Source organism: Lonchura striata, chromosome 3 (assembly GCF_050655825.1).
Source record: "Lonchura striata isolate lonStrDom1 chromosome 3, ASM5065582v1, whole genome shotgun sequence".
In the NCBI taxonomy this organism is placed as follows: Eukaryota; Metazoa; Chordata; class Aves; order Passeriformes; family Estrildidae; genus Lonchura; species Lonchura striata.
Window position 1 is genome coordinate 57,569,767 of NC_140705.1, and position 16,041 is coordinate 57,585,807.

Consider the following 16,041-nt stretch of genomic DNA (forward strand, 5'->3'; position numbering starts at 1 on the left):
TTTTCTGATGTGGTTTGGTTTAGGTCAGCTGTCAGATGCAAAGAAGTGAGTCCAGCATAGTTACCCAGCAGTTGCTGCCTGCTCAGTGCAAGAGCCTCTAGAAAGCAATATCCTGAAGAGCTGAACACATCCAATCCCAAGAGGATCAGAGTTTTCCCTCTTAAGGCCAGGTGAGTTTGACCTGTTAAGAACATTATACTATGTTATGTATCAATGTAGGCATCAAAAAGAGTCCTGTTATGGAATCTTCTTCCTTATGCTAAGAAAATGTGGCCCTTTATAAGAACAGCTGAGTTATGGAGTACAAATTTTCTTTGAGTACCCTGCAAGCTTTAGTCCCTGTTGGAAGCAACTCATTCTATTAATAGCTTTAGTACAAATTTTCTGAACACAGTTATTGATTCAAATTTTCTTTCATTTCATTGCTAGTGATTTAGCTAAGTAGCAAGATAAAGGTACTTGAGCCAAACAACAGCACAACAACAAAAGAGTACAGAACTGAAATAGGGCTTGATAATCTATTAACCAATTAACATTTTTATTCTGGGGCAAAAAAATAGACATTTGCCTTTAACAGAATGACCGACCAAATTGCTGTCAGTCAGCCAATCTGATAAAGGTCAACTACCAAAAACCCAGTCTGTCAGTACACAAACTAAGTGACCTGGGCAGTCAGAAGTTCATTTGTTGTTTTGAAAGAAAAGTACACTATTTTCATAGATGCATCTGTTCTGCATCAATTACAAAACCTTTAATGAAATTTTATGGTGGAAATAATACTATCAGCTTTCTTAATTGTACTCCTTGCTCATTCAGGCTTCTTTGGGTATCTTGACAACACAAACTTGGTTTAAATAAAATTATATATTTTAGATCCTTTAAAATGTTGTCTACTTTTATTTTAGTTGAACAACTCTTCCCAAGAAGTAAACTGGCTGAATTATAGTGGCAGGGGTGTGCCGCGCTTCCGCCCCAAATCCCTTTTCTCTCAGCCCCGGCTAGCTCTTGTGGGGCGAGGGCGGGCGATGGAGGCACCCTCCGTCGCTCCCAGCTGGGGTTTGGAGAGTGCCTTTGTGGGCTCCGGGCAGCGCTAGCAAGCCTCGCGGTGGTAAATGAAGAGCGGATCCTGCTGGGGGCTAAGTCCGAGTTTATTGTAGCCCAACGGGGCCAAATATCCTAGAACGGTGCCAGCCAACAGGAACAAGCACAAGGTGCTTGCACTGGCTTATAAACTGTAAGGGAGGGGTATCCAACGACCGATGGGGATAGGGATAGGGGGTGGCTCCGGGATGGGGGGATATGGTGGGGTCCAATGGGGGAAGGATATGGGGGGAGCCCCAGGCCCTCGCCCAATCACCCGGTGCCCTGAGTAGAAGCTTCTGGATGGATGGGAAGGGGCACTGAGTGATAGACAAGGCACCCGGGGGGGGTAAAATGCCTCTTTCAGGGTGATGGATAGATACTGGGAAGGTGGGAAGGGAGGACAAGGCGGGAAAACTGGGGATAAACCAAGTTGCACACGGGGGTACAAAGGAATAAACCAATACATAATACAGGGATAATAAAACATACAAATAACGCAACTCCACAGGGGTGGAAAAGTGGAATACAGCCATTATTCCTAAGATAGACAATTATTTTTTGGTAGAGATTCCTATTTTACATTATAGAATAAAACTTTAACTGTTGCTTACCTATTTTCAAATTACCTAACTATGAAAGTATTTTTAGCAGGTTTCACTCTCTATAGAGTGCTGGTCTGGCAAACCTGGCTGTAGGACCTGACAGTGGAGCTGACTGATGCTCTCGCATGGCTGATGCTCACCAAAGGAAAGGGCTAAGACTGGGCACCACAGAACTTGTAGAGTAATTTTCCTATACAAAGAAGTTTGCACAGGAAAAGTTTATGAGTTACTACAAAGAAGTCCCCTTATGTTCTTGGCTAGGAGTTGATTTATTTCTTGCAGTCTTGTTTATGTCCCTCATAAGAAAATAATTAAAAAAAAAGATGTCATCCTCTAAATGTGGTTGCCTGCATGACCATCAGCTGGACACATGTTTAATTTTGGAGTCAGCTTGAATAGTTGCATCACCACACTGATCTAAATCTCTCCCTGCCATGTCTGCCCAGAGGAAGCATTTTAAGTGTAGCAGCATTCCTCATGCCAGGGAAAAAAAATAGCATTTCAAAGTGTATGTACCTTTTGGTTTTGTAGAAATTTCAGGAGCTCACATCTGCCAGTAAAACTATCATGCAAATTAGTTGTCTGTCTAAATAGATCAATTATGTACTTATTCTTTTAACATCCCTTCTTCTTTTCAAAAGTACAATACATGTGCATTTTTTATTTGAAAGAGGGAAGCTGCTCCTCCTGCTAAGCTGCAGGTGTCTTAGCCACTTATCTCTTTTGTCCTCTCACTTCACTTGCCTCAGTTCTGGTGTCTGCAGTCACTTCTTTCATAAGGGTGATGTTTTTTTACATCTATGTTTTACCTTTCAAAAGAAAGGAAGTTTAAAGGAATTAAGATTTACTCTGACTTGAATGTAGGATATAATAATTTCCTAATAGAAATGGGAATAGCTTGTTATAAATTATATATAACATAATTATGTTATACATTACATAAATGCTGTGTGAAAGCACTGCACAGAAATCCTCAATCATAATGCTGAATATATCTCTTTACATGATTCCAGTAAATAAGTGGTTACTGAAAATGGCTGCTAATTCTGCTGTTGCTCAGATGGTGCCAGTTTCAGAAGCTAGAAAATACAAATTTATTGTTGTTTGTTCAATCCTTGTGTTATTGCATACTTCTGTTCCCTTGTTAAGCTGGAGACGAGCAGAACTATTTCTGGTTTATGTGCTTGTTTGAGCAGAGCCATCACTAGTGTCAGCATTACCGCAGAGAAGAAATTGATACCCATAGGCTGCCATGCAAGCAAGAGGGTATTTCCCCACAGATTATACAGTGCCACTGTGCTGTGAGTGCATAGAGGAGCATGCAAACACGTACTAGCAGTACTTGTGGACATTTGTGTGGCACTGACACGTGTGTGTGTGAAGCAACAGGCTTATCTAAGGAGACGCTGGCTTCACTAAAGTGGTTTTGAAATGAATTAACACAGCAGCATTTTGGAGCCTGATGCCTAGAGTTTTAGGAATCACATCCACCTCTTTCTTTCAATGTGCCTGGAGGATGTTTGTCTGGCAGCTTGCCCTCCCCCAGGTTTCCACTGTCTGACAGACTTCTGGGGGTTTGTGCCACCATTCTTTCTTTCCCATCATTCTCCTTAATGTCACTAGAAGGATTTGGGTAGGGGGGCTGAAGGTTGGCACCCTGATTCCTGTCCCACAAGGACTCACCCCAAGTGGCTGTGAAGGAGGGTCTTGTTCGCTATGATCCCTCTAGAAGTTACTCCCTCCAACTAATACATTTTCCAATTGCAGTGTATCTCCCTCACTAATCCCAGAAATTCAGGAACACACAGCCTCTCCAAAAAACCCTAAAGTGAAAAAGGAAAACCAGCAACAGCACAGAAGCTCCTAATGATGCAATTTTTTAGCCTGACTTCTGATTTCCTTCTGAGAAAGAATGCTTAAGAGTGATGATGGTTGTTGCATTAAACTATAGATTTTCAATCATAATCTTGGAGTTGTGAGCCTAGCCTAAATAGTTTTCAAGAAAGAGTTAAAAAAAGAGGATGGTACATTTAAGCTTCTATTCCTCACCCCCTTTTGAACTTACCTTGCATTGAGTAGATATCAGATACCATCCTGATGAGATGGAATGGTTATTTCTTGCTCTTTGTTTCTCACAGAACTAAATCTAATAGGTTTTTTTTTTTTTTCCCAAAAAGGAGGAACAAACCACAGCAAGGAATTAAACATATCACTTTAAGACCTTTTAAAAGGGACACATATTAGGTCATTTGGCACAATAGTAATAACAGAAAAGTTTATCAAGATGTAAGTGCAATAGAAATGTTTCTATTAAAGCTATAAAAATAGTAATTGTAGATCTATTTTTGTTGCACATTAAAGGATTTCTCCTCCACAGCAGTTTTCCCTTGAAACTGTGGAAAGTGTAATACATCAATTTTTATGAATTGATTTGATTGTTGCCATTTGTATCATCTACATGAAGAGGAGCAAAATTAAACTAGCAGACAGCAGAGAAGCCAGAATAAAATTAGATTTTAAAAGTCTATCTGAATGTCATTTATACTTTACAATGCAGGTGTTGAAATCTACTTCTTATCCAGTATATTTTAAAATCAAACTGTGTTTCTTTAAATTGCTTAAATAAGATTTGTGCTCCTTTCTGTTTTGCAGACCTCCTCTTTCTTTGAAGTGAACTTAAATTGCTTCAGGAAACAGGAGGCTTCAGAAATGGAAACACCATGTGACAGTGGGGAAGGACTGTGCTGGCCAAGGAGAGCTCATCCTTTCCAGGGTCACTTTGCAGAAACCCCATATTTCTTAGTGTTGGGATGAAAAGGAGCAACAATAAAATATGTGTTTTCAAGGGGGAAAGAAATTGTGCTAAACTGTCTCAGTCCACCTCTGCCAGCCACTTTATGTATGGTTAGCTCTCAATTATATTTTTGTTTAACTCAAATTGCTAAAGCAACCCCTCATTTGAAACTGTTTCTACATATAAAGATTTATAGTGCTGGGAATAAAAATCATCATCTGGATTTCATTAAGATTTTCCTGGCAAGTAATTAATGCTGAAAGCATGTTTTGATCAAGCATCTCCAATAGCAGCAATGGTAAGTGAGTTAAAAGCAGCTAGCATTATAGAAATAGGTCTATATGGGCTCTGAAAGTTTTTTGCTAGTTTTCCCAGCCCTCAGCAAACGGTGGTGCTAGTACCTTATTTTTCATTCCCTGTGTTTCCTCATTTCATGGTCATATCAGCCTCTTGGTGACTGCCAATGAGCGGATCTCATCATAGCTGAAAATTCAGGAACATGTGCAAAGAAGCCACCCAAATGGACAAGAAATTTGAATATTCTCCCTCCTGGCTTTTTGCTTTAGAATGAGAAGACTGCAGGTATGAATCTGTCAAAGTAGGTAATTATTTTTTTTTTTGTTTCTGTTTTGATTTATATCAGTTGTGAATTAATTGCATGTCTCTATTTACATGTGCAGTAAGTCAATGTAGGTTTTTCTGTGCTATACCTGTTGTGCATTTTTGTGTTCTAGACTATGACAGCAGGACTCTGTCTCAGCCTGCTTTTGGGAGAATTGGCTTTTGGAGCAATAATCAGTAAGATGTGGGATGCTCTTTTCCCAAAGCAGAAATGACAGCTTATCTACTGTACTCCAAGTAAAATACAGAGTGTACAGCTCCCTATGAAGTTCCATGTTGCAGAAATGCAGAAATACCCATTGGCACCAAAGCAGTGTTTTACATTGTGCACTGGGCTGGGGAGGTACCTGTGAGATAACCTTACCCTTGCTAATGCATAACAACTCTTGCCTGTATTCAGTGGGTTATTGACTATATCGGAAACTCTCAGCTACAGGTGTACATTTAGAGAAATTTCCAGAAAGCACTGATAACTTAGAACATACAGTGCAGCAGCAAGTGTACAACTCCTGTTAATTTCACCCATTGAAAATTACAAGCCGGAAAAGCCGTTATGAGTTGTTTTGAGAGGTCCATGTTTTATCATCAGCTTGATATTGTGCTTCTGGCTGTTAGTCACTGGGCTGCCAAAATTCAAGTGGCTTGAAGTGTGAGAGCTACTGGACCTGCAGGGCAATAACGGGAAGGAGGTTATTTTATGGCTGATCTCTCTGCATGTGTTGTGTGCTTCCCTCTGATAAGGTGGCTGTATCAGCCCCACCTGTTAAAGTTGTCTGACACTTCCCATTACAGACTTTGTTTTCAGATGATTAAAATGAAGCCAAACTATAACTGTCTGAGTTGAAATCTGACTTCTTGTACTGGCGTGCTGAAGTGCTTCATGTGGAAATTAATCAAAAAGTTTCCCCAGGACAGGGGTTTCTTTTAATGAGGCTAGAGAAATTGTTTTGCACAGTGAAGATAATCTCCTCTCCGTGGGACTCTAAATGTAGTTGTGTGATCTTTGGTCTTGCAGGTCATGATTTCATGATCTCATTAGTGTGAGGAAAGTCAGTGTAGGCTTTGTATTAATGTAGAAAATGTGGACCCTAATGGATTTTTTCATGTATATTGTGTGGGCTGTCAAAGGTATTTTCAATGTTTGAGCCTATTTGGCTCTCATTTCTTGCCTGAGTGCATCTGTGTTTTCTGAGTGGAGACTTGACACTTGGAAGAGAAGTGGCTATTGGCTAAAGGACAGCTTTTATCTCCGTGAAATCAGACCAAATCTGGCAAAGCTGTAAGCTGCTTAAAGAACACGTAATTCCAATATGCTCATGCTTGCTGGATGTTTTCAGCCTTATTCCCTATAGTTTATCTGTGTGTGCCCAGGCTGGGACAGTTCAGGCTGAGCAGATGTCTCCTATAACCGAAGTTCTCAAACTGTTGCTAGCTACGCTGGCCCCTGACATCATTACAAAGATTAGGGGCTCTTCTTCTTAATTGACAATGCTTTATAAAATTATGATACAAAATTATAAAATTTAAAATAATAACAGAGGAGACCTTGGTTCAGGGACCAAAGCAAGAGACTAGGACAAGGGATCTGGCTGTAGAAGACCACAGAATACAGGGACTGGAGGCCTATGGGGTAGTGAAAACAGTGTTTGGATTACTCTGCTGGGTAAAACCAACCAGGATTTAGCAGTCTGGATCAGCTGGACAAGGAGATTAGGGCAACAAATGAAGAAGGGAGTTGAGGCATAGACAGAGGTTATTTCACCCAGCCTTGAACAGAAGAAATGGGGCTGGTGGGCCATATAGCCAAAGCAGGTGTTTCCTGCAGAAGGGACTGGAATAGTGAAAAAAAAAATTCTCTTCTCATAGACATGGTAGTGTCTATGAGAAGATGAACTTCAATCAGAAGGCTTAGCAGTAAACACTAAAATCAGCTCCAAAAGACAAAATGGGAAGACTCATGTGTGAGAAGACACCAGCCTAAGAAAGAAGAAAATACGAGAAGGGACAGAAGAAAATACGAGAAGGGCCAGAAGATGTTTTGTGGTTCTAGTCATTCACATGAATCGAGGGATCAGAACAATGTACGTAACTGAAATAATGTTACTTTGTCTTCTTTGTTTTTCAGACCAAAACAACTGTACACAAGACCTATTCTAGGTGCTTTTGCAATTCTGCAGTGCCAAAACTCAGAATGAGTGGATTGCAGAGATAAAATATCCCATGCAACATTAGTTTTGGCCTTGCTTATTTGCATCTGGAAAATGTTTCCCTTTGCCTAACATATGCACAAAATAGGGGGATCGAACAGTCTGTGAAAGTTCATATCACAGTTATTTTAATAGCAAAGGATTTTAATAAATATATTACACTACCTGGCCCAAGGTCTCCCTGAGCTAAGCAGTATGCAATATTTTAGAACAAATTATGAAAGAAATAATTTTTAAACATGAGCTATTCTTTTGGAATGAAGAGGAAAATGAAACCTATATTGAAGAGTTATTCAGCAAAGTTGCAATGGAAATCTACAAATAGAAACAGTAACGACAGCTAGGTTAAGTTTTGATGTTTCTTTACTTTGAATGCAAGTTTGCAACTCTGTTCTTCTAATGGTCTTCTAATTCTTGGAGGAAATTGCTTGGTTTTCTCCACAAGACAGTCCAAAAATATTATAATATTTCATGCAGAGTGGATGATACTGGATCAGGATCCAAGACTGAATGCAGGGGTCACTAAAGTGCCCCTCTAGGCACTACCTGAAACTGTGTAAAGGCTGTGTATAGCTTCCACATGAATTTGAATGACTGTCATGAGCTCTGATGAGTATTTTTTCAGCACAAGATCAGTATTTAATTAAAATTATGTACATTAAAATATGGTGCTTTTTCTCCCTGTCACAATATTGGCAGGTGTGCATATAGCTTTATTTTACTTTTGAATCTGCTTGTAAGAACTAAATGTTTTGTGTATCTAACCTTTTGCAAGTTTGTTTCTATTTGAAGATTTTGCCAGCTTAATAAGCAGTAAATGAGCTCCCATGACAGAACAAACCTCTTATGTATTCCAATATTCTTTACGAGAAGCTGTCAGTTTATGCCCAGAGAAGGTGAGCACCTAAATTAGGCACCTGTTAGGAATGGTCTCTGGTTGTCTGCTCAATGTTTAATTTGTGGTTTAGGACCCACCCCTTTTCTCCAGTTCTTAGCGATGCTAAAATGAGATGTGCATATCAGGAATAAAGTTACATTGTCAAAATAAAGTTCAGCAGTGTGATGTCTTTCTGTAAGTTGTCAAGAGCCAGTCTTGTTCACGCTCACCAGGGCAGAGCTGCCATGAGAAGCCTTTAATGATGAGCCTTCCTTTCATCAGATGTAACAGAGGGCCCACATACTTCACCTCCCAAAATCAGAGCAAATTCTGCCACAAGCAGGTGGAAGGTGTGTGATCTTATAATTTATAAAGTGGATGGTTGTAACTTTGGAGAATGAGCTACAGCTTGAATTCCCATTACGTCATGGTAATTGTAATGGTAAGAAGGGAGAGACAACAATGGAAAAATATATTTTAATTGGAACAAAGTTGTGATTATGCCTGTTCTCAAGAACAAGTTCTGTTTCCTCTGTGCTGATAGCCCCTAGCTGAACTTAGCAATTTGGAAATTTTGAATTCAGAATAAGAGCTTTGATTCTGCTATTTCCACACTTTGCATGCCTTAGATAGACAGAGTCAGCAAGAAGTGAATAGGCAAGATTCAACTTTTTCCAACCAAGTAATATACAAATGAAACCATATGACTACAAACAATAGCTCTTGTGTCCAATTCCTGCTATTTGTAGGTCCATATATTGTTCCTTTGGCTAGCTATCAGAACTCATAAAATGCTTTTAGGCAGCTGTGTCCCATTAAAGCCACATGTTACATTACATCAATAAGGAAACACAGAAGTGCAGAGCTGACAGGGATTTTAGAAGACCATTTTTTTTATCTTCATAGACTGGGAAAGGATCAAGCATGCCACCCTAGAAGATATTAAAAGCCCTCAGAGGAGCAGATTCCAGAACGCTTTAGACTATTTTGGAATTTCTCTTCTCTGACTGTTAGAGAACTCTTTGTAATATCCAGCCTTAGTATTTTGCTTTTTTTTTTTCTCATGGTAGACACTGTAAACTGTTGATTACCAGCCTTTTATAGAGGTCTATTACTTATTGTAAGATCACTGTCATATCTGCTCCCAGACTCCAAAGAAAAGAAACCCAATTAGCAGTCTTTTTTTTATCTTTTCATCACCTTTTCTGTTTAAATCCTCTAATGCTGTTACAGTTCTGTGGATTCTGGTTTGTTTAATTTTTTTGTTGGGAATGGATAAAATTAATTTTTCATCTGAGGACCATTCAGTAACCAATATGGCAATCAATAGGTTCTGTGGATATATGTGATGCATTTGCTGCCTACTCAAAAATTCTTTGTGCTTCTGCATTTGATTAGATTCAATAATCTATCTATGATGTTAATTCTGCCCCAGAGAGAAGAACACATGGGTCTGAGTATTAAATGAATAATCTTTTTTTTTTTTTAACAGTATTTTTGTTAAAAACAAATTATGCAATCACAAGGAGGAGTTTTGCTAGCAGTGTCTCTTAGGTCACAGATTTCTGAGATTTGTTCATATACAGAGATTAAATGGGAAACAATTTAAAAGGTCATCACACTAAAAAGAGATGAATTAGGAGGTGTTTGATAGAAATCTTCAAAGTTATGCATGATGTTAACAGTTTAAAATTTCTTTCAGTACATGAAAGATAATAGAAGTCAGGTTCAAAACAAGAAGAAAATGGGTTTGTTCTTGACGCAAAAGTCATGCAGCAAGTAAATGTTAAAGTGTGTTAGGGCTAATTTACATGTGTTCAAGGATATGTGAATAAGTTTGCCAAAAATATTATGTACCTGGTTAGTAAATGGATAAATCAGGGTCAGTAAATGGACAAACCAGATCCATTCCACAGAATATTCTGAGGGAGAATAGCTGGAGCACAAAAAATTACTCAGAAATATCATAGGTACTTGTTCCCTGAGCATTTACTTCTTTTCAGCTCTGAAGATGTGACACTAGAAGAATTGCCTAGTCTGTGCACCTGTCTGCACCAATGGACCAGTTCCAATGCTGTCATGCTACCAGAAACCAAGGCAGTTTCCTAAGAGTTTTGCCTTTTCACCAGAGTTTGAAAGTTACATTTTTTCCCCCGAGAGGAGAAATACTATCTCCATACCTCTGAACATTATTTCTTTAAGAAGGTATTCATGGGGCAATGTGCTTGAGCAATTTATGAGTGGCATAGAATGAAATTAAATATATAAAATACCATTATGATTTAGCAGAACAGGAAAGAAAATGGACTCACCTTCATTAATTGTGATTCAAGAAGTTACAGAAAGTATACACTAAAAATCAGGAGAAACTGAAGAGGATAAAACCTAACTATTCTATTCTGTGCAAGCTTTATTCAAACGAAGGATGGCATTTCAGAATTAGGTGTAGTTGTGATATACATACCATAAAGGTAAGTTCTAATCTGTTCTTTCAAATTTTCTTTGTGAAATATGGATACAGTGACAAAGGAAGGGGAGGGGGGAAGAAGGGCAGGAAAATGAAAGATGCTGATTGCGTAACAAATTTTGAAAGACTGAAAACTGAAAAGAGGTATTAATTTAATATTTCCTTTTTGCTAGTTAAGATCCTTTATAATCTGAAAAGTGGCTATACCTTTGTGTATAAATTGTTGAAGAGTAAAACAACATTAAGATAAAATCTAAATGAAGGCTGGAAGTTGAAACAAGCTTCTAAAAAAAACCCTCACAAAATCCAACCCCTTTACCTAACAAATCATGTCTGGCTGCACCAATGGAAGACATCAAATCTGCAGTAAGGTCAATGGCACGCAGCATTACCAAAAAGAGACATCTGTGTTTCAGACCTTGGAAAACAGATAGCACTTTAAAGTATTTGTCTGCACTCCTTAAGCTCGTTCATGGGCATGGAGGAGTTGCACACAAACATTCTTTGAAAAAATACAGACAAAGTAATTTTTGTATCAGTGAAAACTCAGAGCGGGCAGTAAATCATTCAGAGGAGCAGCCTTCTTTTCTGTCTAGCATAACAGGGGGACTAACAGATTGAGCTTGCCATGCAGCACAAGGTAGAATGCTTGGACAGAATTTGTGGAAAAGAGTTTATTTTTAAATTCAGGACAAAAGACAGAGCTCAGGATAGCTATTCTTTGGCAATCAGATAAGAGGAAGATTGATCATCATTATATGGAGGTTGTGGAAGCTTTCTAATTTAGAACTCAAGATACTAGTAATAGAAAAGTTTCTCTTCAGACTTCAGTGCAAGTTGTGTTTTAATCCTCCCTGATTTTTAGTCCTCCCAGAATTTTTTGGTTAAGGAGTAATGTAGTGCTTTTGTGAACAAAATAATAAGTAAACAGAAGAAAAGCTACTTCAGATGGCATATTTTCCATAAGTTTGATTATTTTAAAGTTTTTTTTTTTTAATTATGTCTTCCAATGGGGAATTTTCCATGTCAATATCTTCATGACAAAAATGGTTCCCCCAAATTATAATGCTTCCATGTCCCAAAGCCTTTAAGAGAATATTGCCCCATTGTAGAAGTCCGCACAGCATATTTTCAGTTTGTTGCTACACATTTCAAAAGATCAAATCATTCCCCTCAAAAGCTCACAGCTCATTAGCAGAGCAGTGCTGGAGCTGTAGAGAAGGCAGCTCAGACCATGCAATGAAAGCATCTCTTTACTGTCCTCCTCTTGATTTAGGAATTCTTGGGCTAGCTAATTCCTGAAAGGGGCCATAGTAGCATGGATTTTCAGCTGGTCCAAAATATACACTCTCCACAAGGTATTCCCCTTATACCTCAGTGGCTGGCCCCTCCCTCTCCCATCCCTCCATGTGCCAGGGCATCCTATGCAGGGTGCCCCGAGTGCTGTCAGGCACACACTGTCCCCTCTAGATGTAGTATGGGGTCCTGTCCTGGTTTTGCTTCTTTTCTTTTTTTCTTTTCCTCTCCTATTGTTTACTACTGGGAACATTGACAGAGTTCATGATGAGTCAGTGGTAACCATGGACAAGCTGGCCTGAATTATCTATAAAATAAAGACAAATGGAAAGTGACTGGAGAATTAAACAGACTTTTGCCAGCAAGAGGTTAGTATGTCAAGAGGTTAGTGCACAGCTCATGGGGTCCAAGGAGGAACATCATTATGCAGTATTCGATTTATTTAGGTCCATTGACACAGGGCTTAAATATTTTTTTTTTAATAGTGTTGGAGGGCATTAATGCAATAAATAAACAAGCATGTTGTCTCTTCTGTCTTGTGGATATTAAGTTAGACATGTCTTAAGATTTACCTTATTATATTATTATTGAATTCTCTGTTTTTTGCAAATGTTAAGTGGTCACCGCAATGTAACTGTAGATAACTTCACTGAAATTGGCAACATTGTTATCCAGGCCAGCTGGAATTAATTTTTAAGCTATGATTTTATAAGAAATCTAGTGCTCTTCTTACTGTCACATGGTTATTCACTTCTTTCACTAATTTGATAATTGTTTTTTTTTGAAAGGGCCATGGATTTCTGGCAAGATTTTTATTCTATAATTTAATACTCTTTGATGCACATAAACCTATTGCTAGCTAGTTAATAAATTTCTAACATTTGTTCAATTTCTTGTTTAACAATGAAGATAAATTTACAGGAAGATTACCAGAAATACCCTCTTGCATTTTTTTCTATTTTTTTTTTTTAATGCCATTTACTTTTTCTCCTTTCTTCCAGTATCTGCCTAAATACAAATAAAATTTTTTAAAAAGATTGGCAGCTCTCCTGTACAAGATAATGCTCAGCATTTGCTATGGGATTCACTGTCTGCACTTACGTACAGATGCAAGATTCCACTTATGTCCTGCTCTCCTGCAGGCTTTTCTGTCTAATTGCAGAGCCAGAGAACGAAAGCATCTGTAGTGTTGTGGAATAAAAGTGGTCCTGTGCTTTTGGAGAAGCTGAGATCCAGTGTGAGCCTTAGGATGGATCGATGTGTCTGGTTTCTGCAGTTTTAGCTGCCTTGCTGGTAGGGGTCATTATCCCAGGGGCTGTAGCTAAAAGGCCAGAAGCACACATAGGAAATCCATGCTGTTCAGATGGGTGATCTGGACAGCAAGCTTGTCCAGGATACTGGACTCTTTAAAACCAGGTGCTCAAGTATGGCTGGTGACAGAAATCATGCAGGGTGGCTCAAACATCTTTCATCACAATTTGATGAGATAAAGCCGTCTTCAACCACAGTTGACCTACATTCCTAGGTACTTTGCACTGGCCTCCAGTAATAACATCTGAAAAGTGATCCAGATATGTTTAATGACCAACCTTTAAATCCTCTGCAAACGTTGTCCCCTGAGATTTTTACTTCCCCACCTCTGATTAATAGGTGTGAGCAGATCATTGCAAAGCGCCCGAATCACTGTGGAAATTTTATGAGAAGTGCCAAATGTCTTTTGGAACTGATCTGCTGCTAGATTAGCAAACCAAAGATTTCTTTGGCTGCCTCAAGTAGTGCCCTAGGGTATAATCTATCAAGTCCTTATCTCTAAGAGGTGTTGTTTCATGTTATCCTCAATTAATAATGGATTTGGAAATTCTTTGTCGTTATCAGTTATGCAAGCATTGCATGCTACTTTTTCTCTAGGCTGTTCTTTTCTTCCTAATTATCAATTTTATCATCTGTGATTACATTTGGAAAGCAAGCAAAAGTAAATGTTATTAAATCTGGCAATAATCCATAAGCTTTCTCCTGAGATATACACTTTTTTTGCAGTTCTCTGCACTTCCCTCTTCATGCAATGAATTCTTTCCTCTTTGTTACCATTTTCTAGTGCTCCTGGGAAGAGTGGAAGGAAAGGGAGGAGCGCAGGACAAGGACCAATTTTTTTCTATTTCAGATCATTCCCCTTTCCGCTTAGTTTAAAATCCTGTTGCATTTCTCACAGATGTTTGGCCATTAGCTTAATGTAAACAGAATTCCTTTCATCGCTTTCATTCCTCTTCCTTTTCCTCTTCCTTGTTCTTGTTACTTACTATTACAGCCCTTACTATTTTTTTTTTTGACACAGGAGAAAACGCTAATCCTATTGCTCAGGTCTTGTTTTCAGCTTTGGTTTGGACATCTTTGCTGTATGCAGTTCAATGCTGAATCACTAATTAAAATTAAGCCCTTTAAGTAAAATCGAAATTAATAAAAATAATTTAGTAAATTTAAATTAATCTCCAAGTTTATTCAGGCTCTTTGTACTGCACACATAGTAAATTTTCAATCATCTCATATTTTGTCTTTTCTCCCCACTGAGGGCTTCACACCCATGCAGGAGTAATTCCTTGTTCCCAGCGAAATCCAGAGAAGTTCTCTACTACTGCGCTTTGCGATCTGTCTTGAAATGTCCAGCCTCTGGGATGCTAGCCCAAATGTGACAGCAAACAAGTGCAGAATCACTGTCTGCACAGTCCATGAATTAGAAGACAAAACTTCTGGGTTTGGGCATCAGAGTTTCAAGAGGTCTGGACTATCTGCCTGGCCATGAGGGTAGGATCATCAAATAATTTAAGTTGGAAAAGACCTTTGAGTCCAGTCATTAACACAGCACTCTAGTCCATTGCTAAACCACGTCCCTGAGGGCCAGATCTATGTATTTTTAAAATATCTCCAGGGATAGTGACTCACCACTTCCCTGGGCAGCCTGTTCCAATGCTTCTTTAGCGAAGCAATTTTTACTAATATCCAATTTAAAACTCCCCTGATGCAACTTGAGGTAATTTCTTCTTGTCCTATCACTTGTTACTTGGGAGAACAGACTGATCATGTACCTGGTTACAATCTCCTTTCAGGTAGTTGTAGGAGCCTCACCTGAGGCTCCTTTTCTCCAGGTTCAGCAATCCCAGCTCTCACAGCTGCTTCTCATTAGACTTGTGTTCCATCCCTTTCACCAGCTCCAATGCCCTTCTCAGGACTTGCTCCTGCAGCTCCACATCTTTCTGGAAGTGAGGAGCTCAGAACTGGACATGAACATGAGGTGTGGATGTGGAGAACAGATGTGGAGGAACTGGAAGGAAGATGGACTTCTGGCAAGTGTCAGAGAATGCCTTGTGGTCAGCTACCTCAGGCTTTTATCGTGATTTACACAATATGGGAACTTTGTTAATTAAAAAAAAGGCAAAGTCATATGATTAGATTATATTTCTCTTCTCTTAAAGATAAGCATCTATTCTTCACAAATGCACTGATCAGTTATAGAATTTTGTCCAAAAGGTAAAAAAAGAAGAGATGCCCTCTGTTCCCAACATCCCCCAAACAAAACCCACCAGAAACCCTGGGTGATAACTTTTCTGAAACCAGAGAGAACTGTGAGATATATAGGATTGGCAGTCATGGGGAATGACAATTGTGGGGGACAAACATCCAAAGATTGGAAACATGGAAGACTGAGGATTTTATTTTAAGATAAGGAACATGCTTGAAGGAAATGAAAACAGAGCATAGGGACAGAATTACATCACCTAACAGTGCTTGCTGAGGTGCACACATCTTGGTCTTCTTTGGCCCCTCTGACAAAGAAATATGGCAGTATTGACATAGAAATATGGTAGTATTGGAGAAAGAGCCTATTACTACTACACTAATTAAGATTGCAAAGACAATATTTCTGAATTCTGTGTTGAGTTAGATTACAGGACTAGGAAGCTTACTGATATGTGAAGTAACAGTTTGTCCAGATAAATAAGTCAGAACCTCTGAGATTATGGCCCAGTAACTGCAGCCTGCCTGAACTCTAAGAGGTAAGGTCACACAAGGGTTAGTTTAACAATTCCATTTTATTTATT

The 16,041-nt window shown here is 38.9% G+C and overlaps 2 protein-coding genes across 3 annotated transcripts in view; both read left to right on the top strand.

The window, feature by feature from the left end:
- Window positions 1-5,061, top strand: part of CCDC170 (coiled-coil domain containing 170) — a 48,726-nt gene extending 43,665 nt beyond the window's left edge. Inside the window, exons 11-12 of one of the 2 annotated variants that reach the window (XR_014954260.1) lie at window positions 24-170; window positions 4,926-5,061. Coding sequence is in view for 1 of the 2 variants with exons in the window: in XM_085576597.1 (XP_085432723.1) it covers window positions 24-101 (78 nt within the window). In the remaining variant the exon portion in view is untranslated. Of the gene's footprint in view, window positions 1-23; window positions 1,330-4,925 lie in introns of those variants that run through there. The other variant, XM_085576597.1, reaches the window with a different exon arrangement.
- The window catches only part of ESR1 (estrogen receptor 1), a 182,188-nt gene continuing 171,085 nt past the window's right edge, over window positions 4,939-16,041 (top strand). Inside the window, exon 1 of the mRNA XM_085576600.1 lies at window positions 4,939-5,077. The gene's annotated coding sequence lies outside the window, so the exon portion shown is untranslated. The remainder of the gene's footprint in view (window positions 5,078-16,041) is intronic.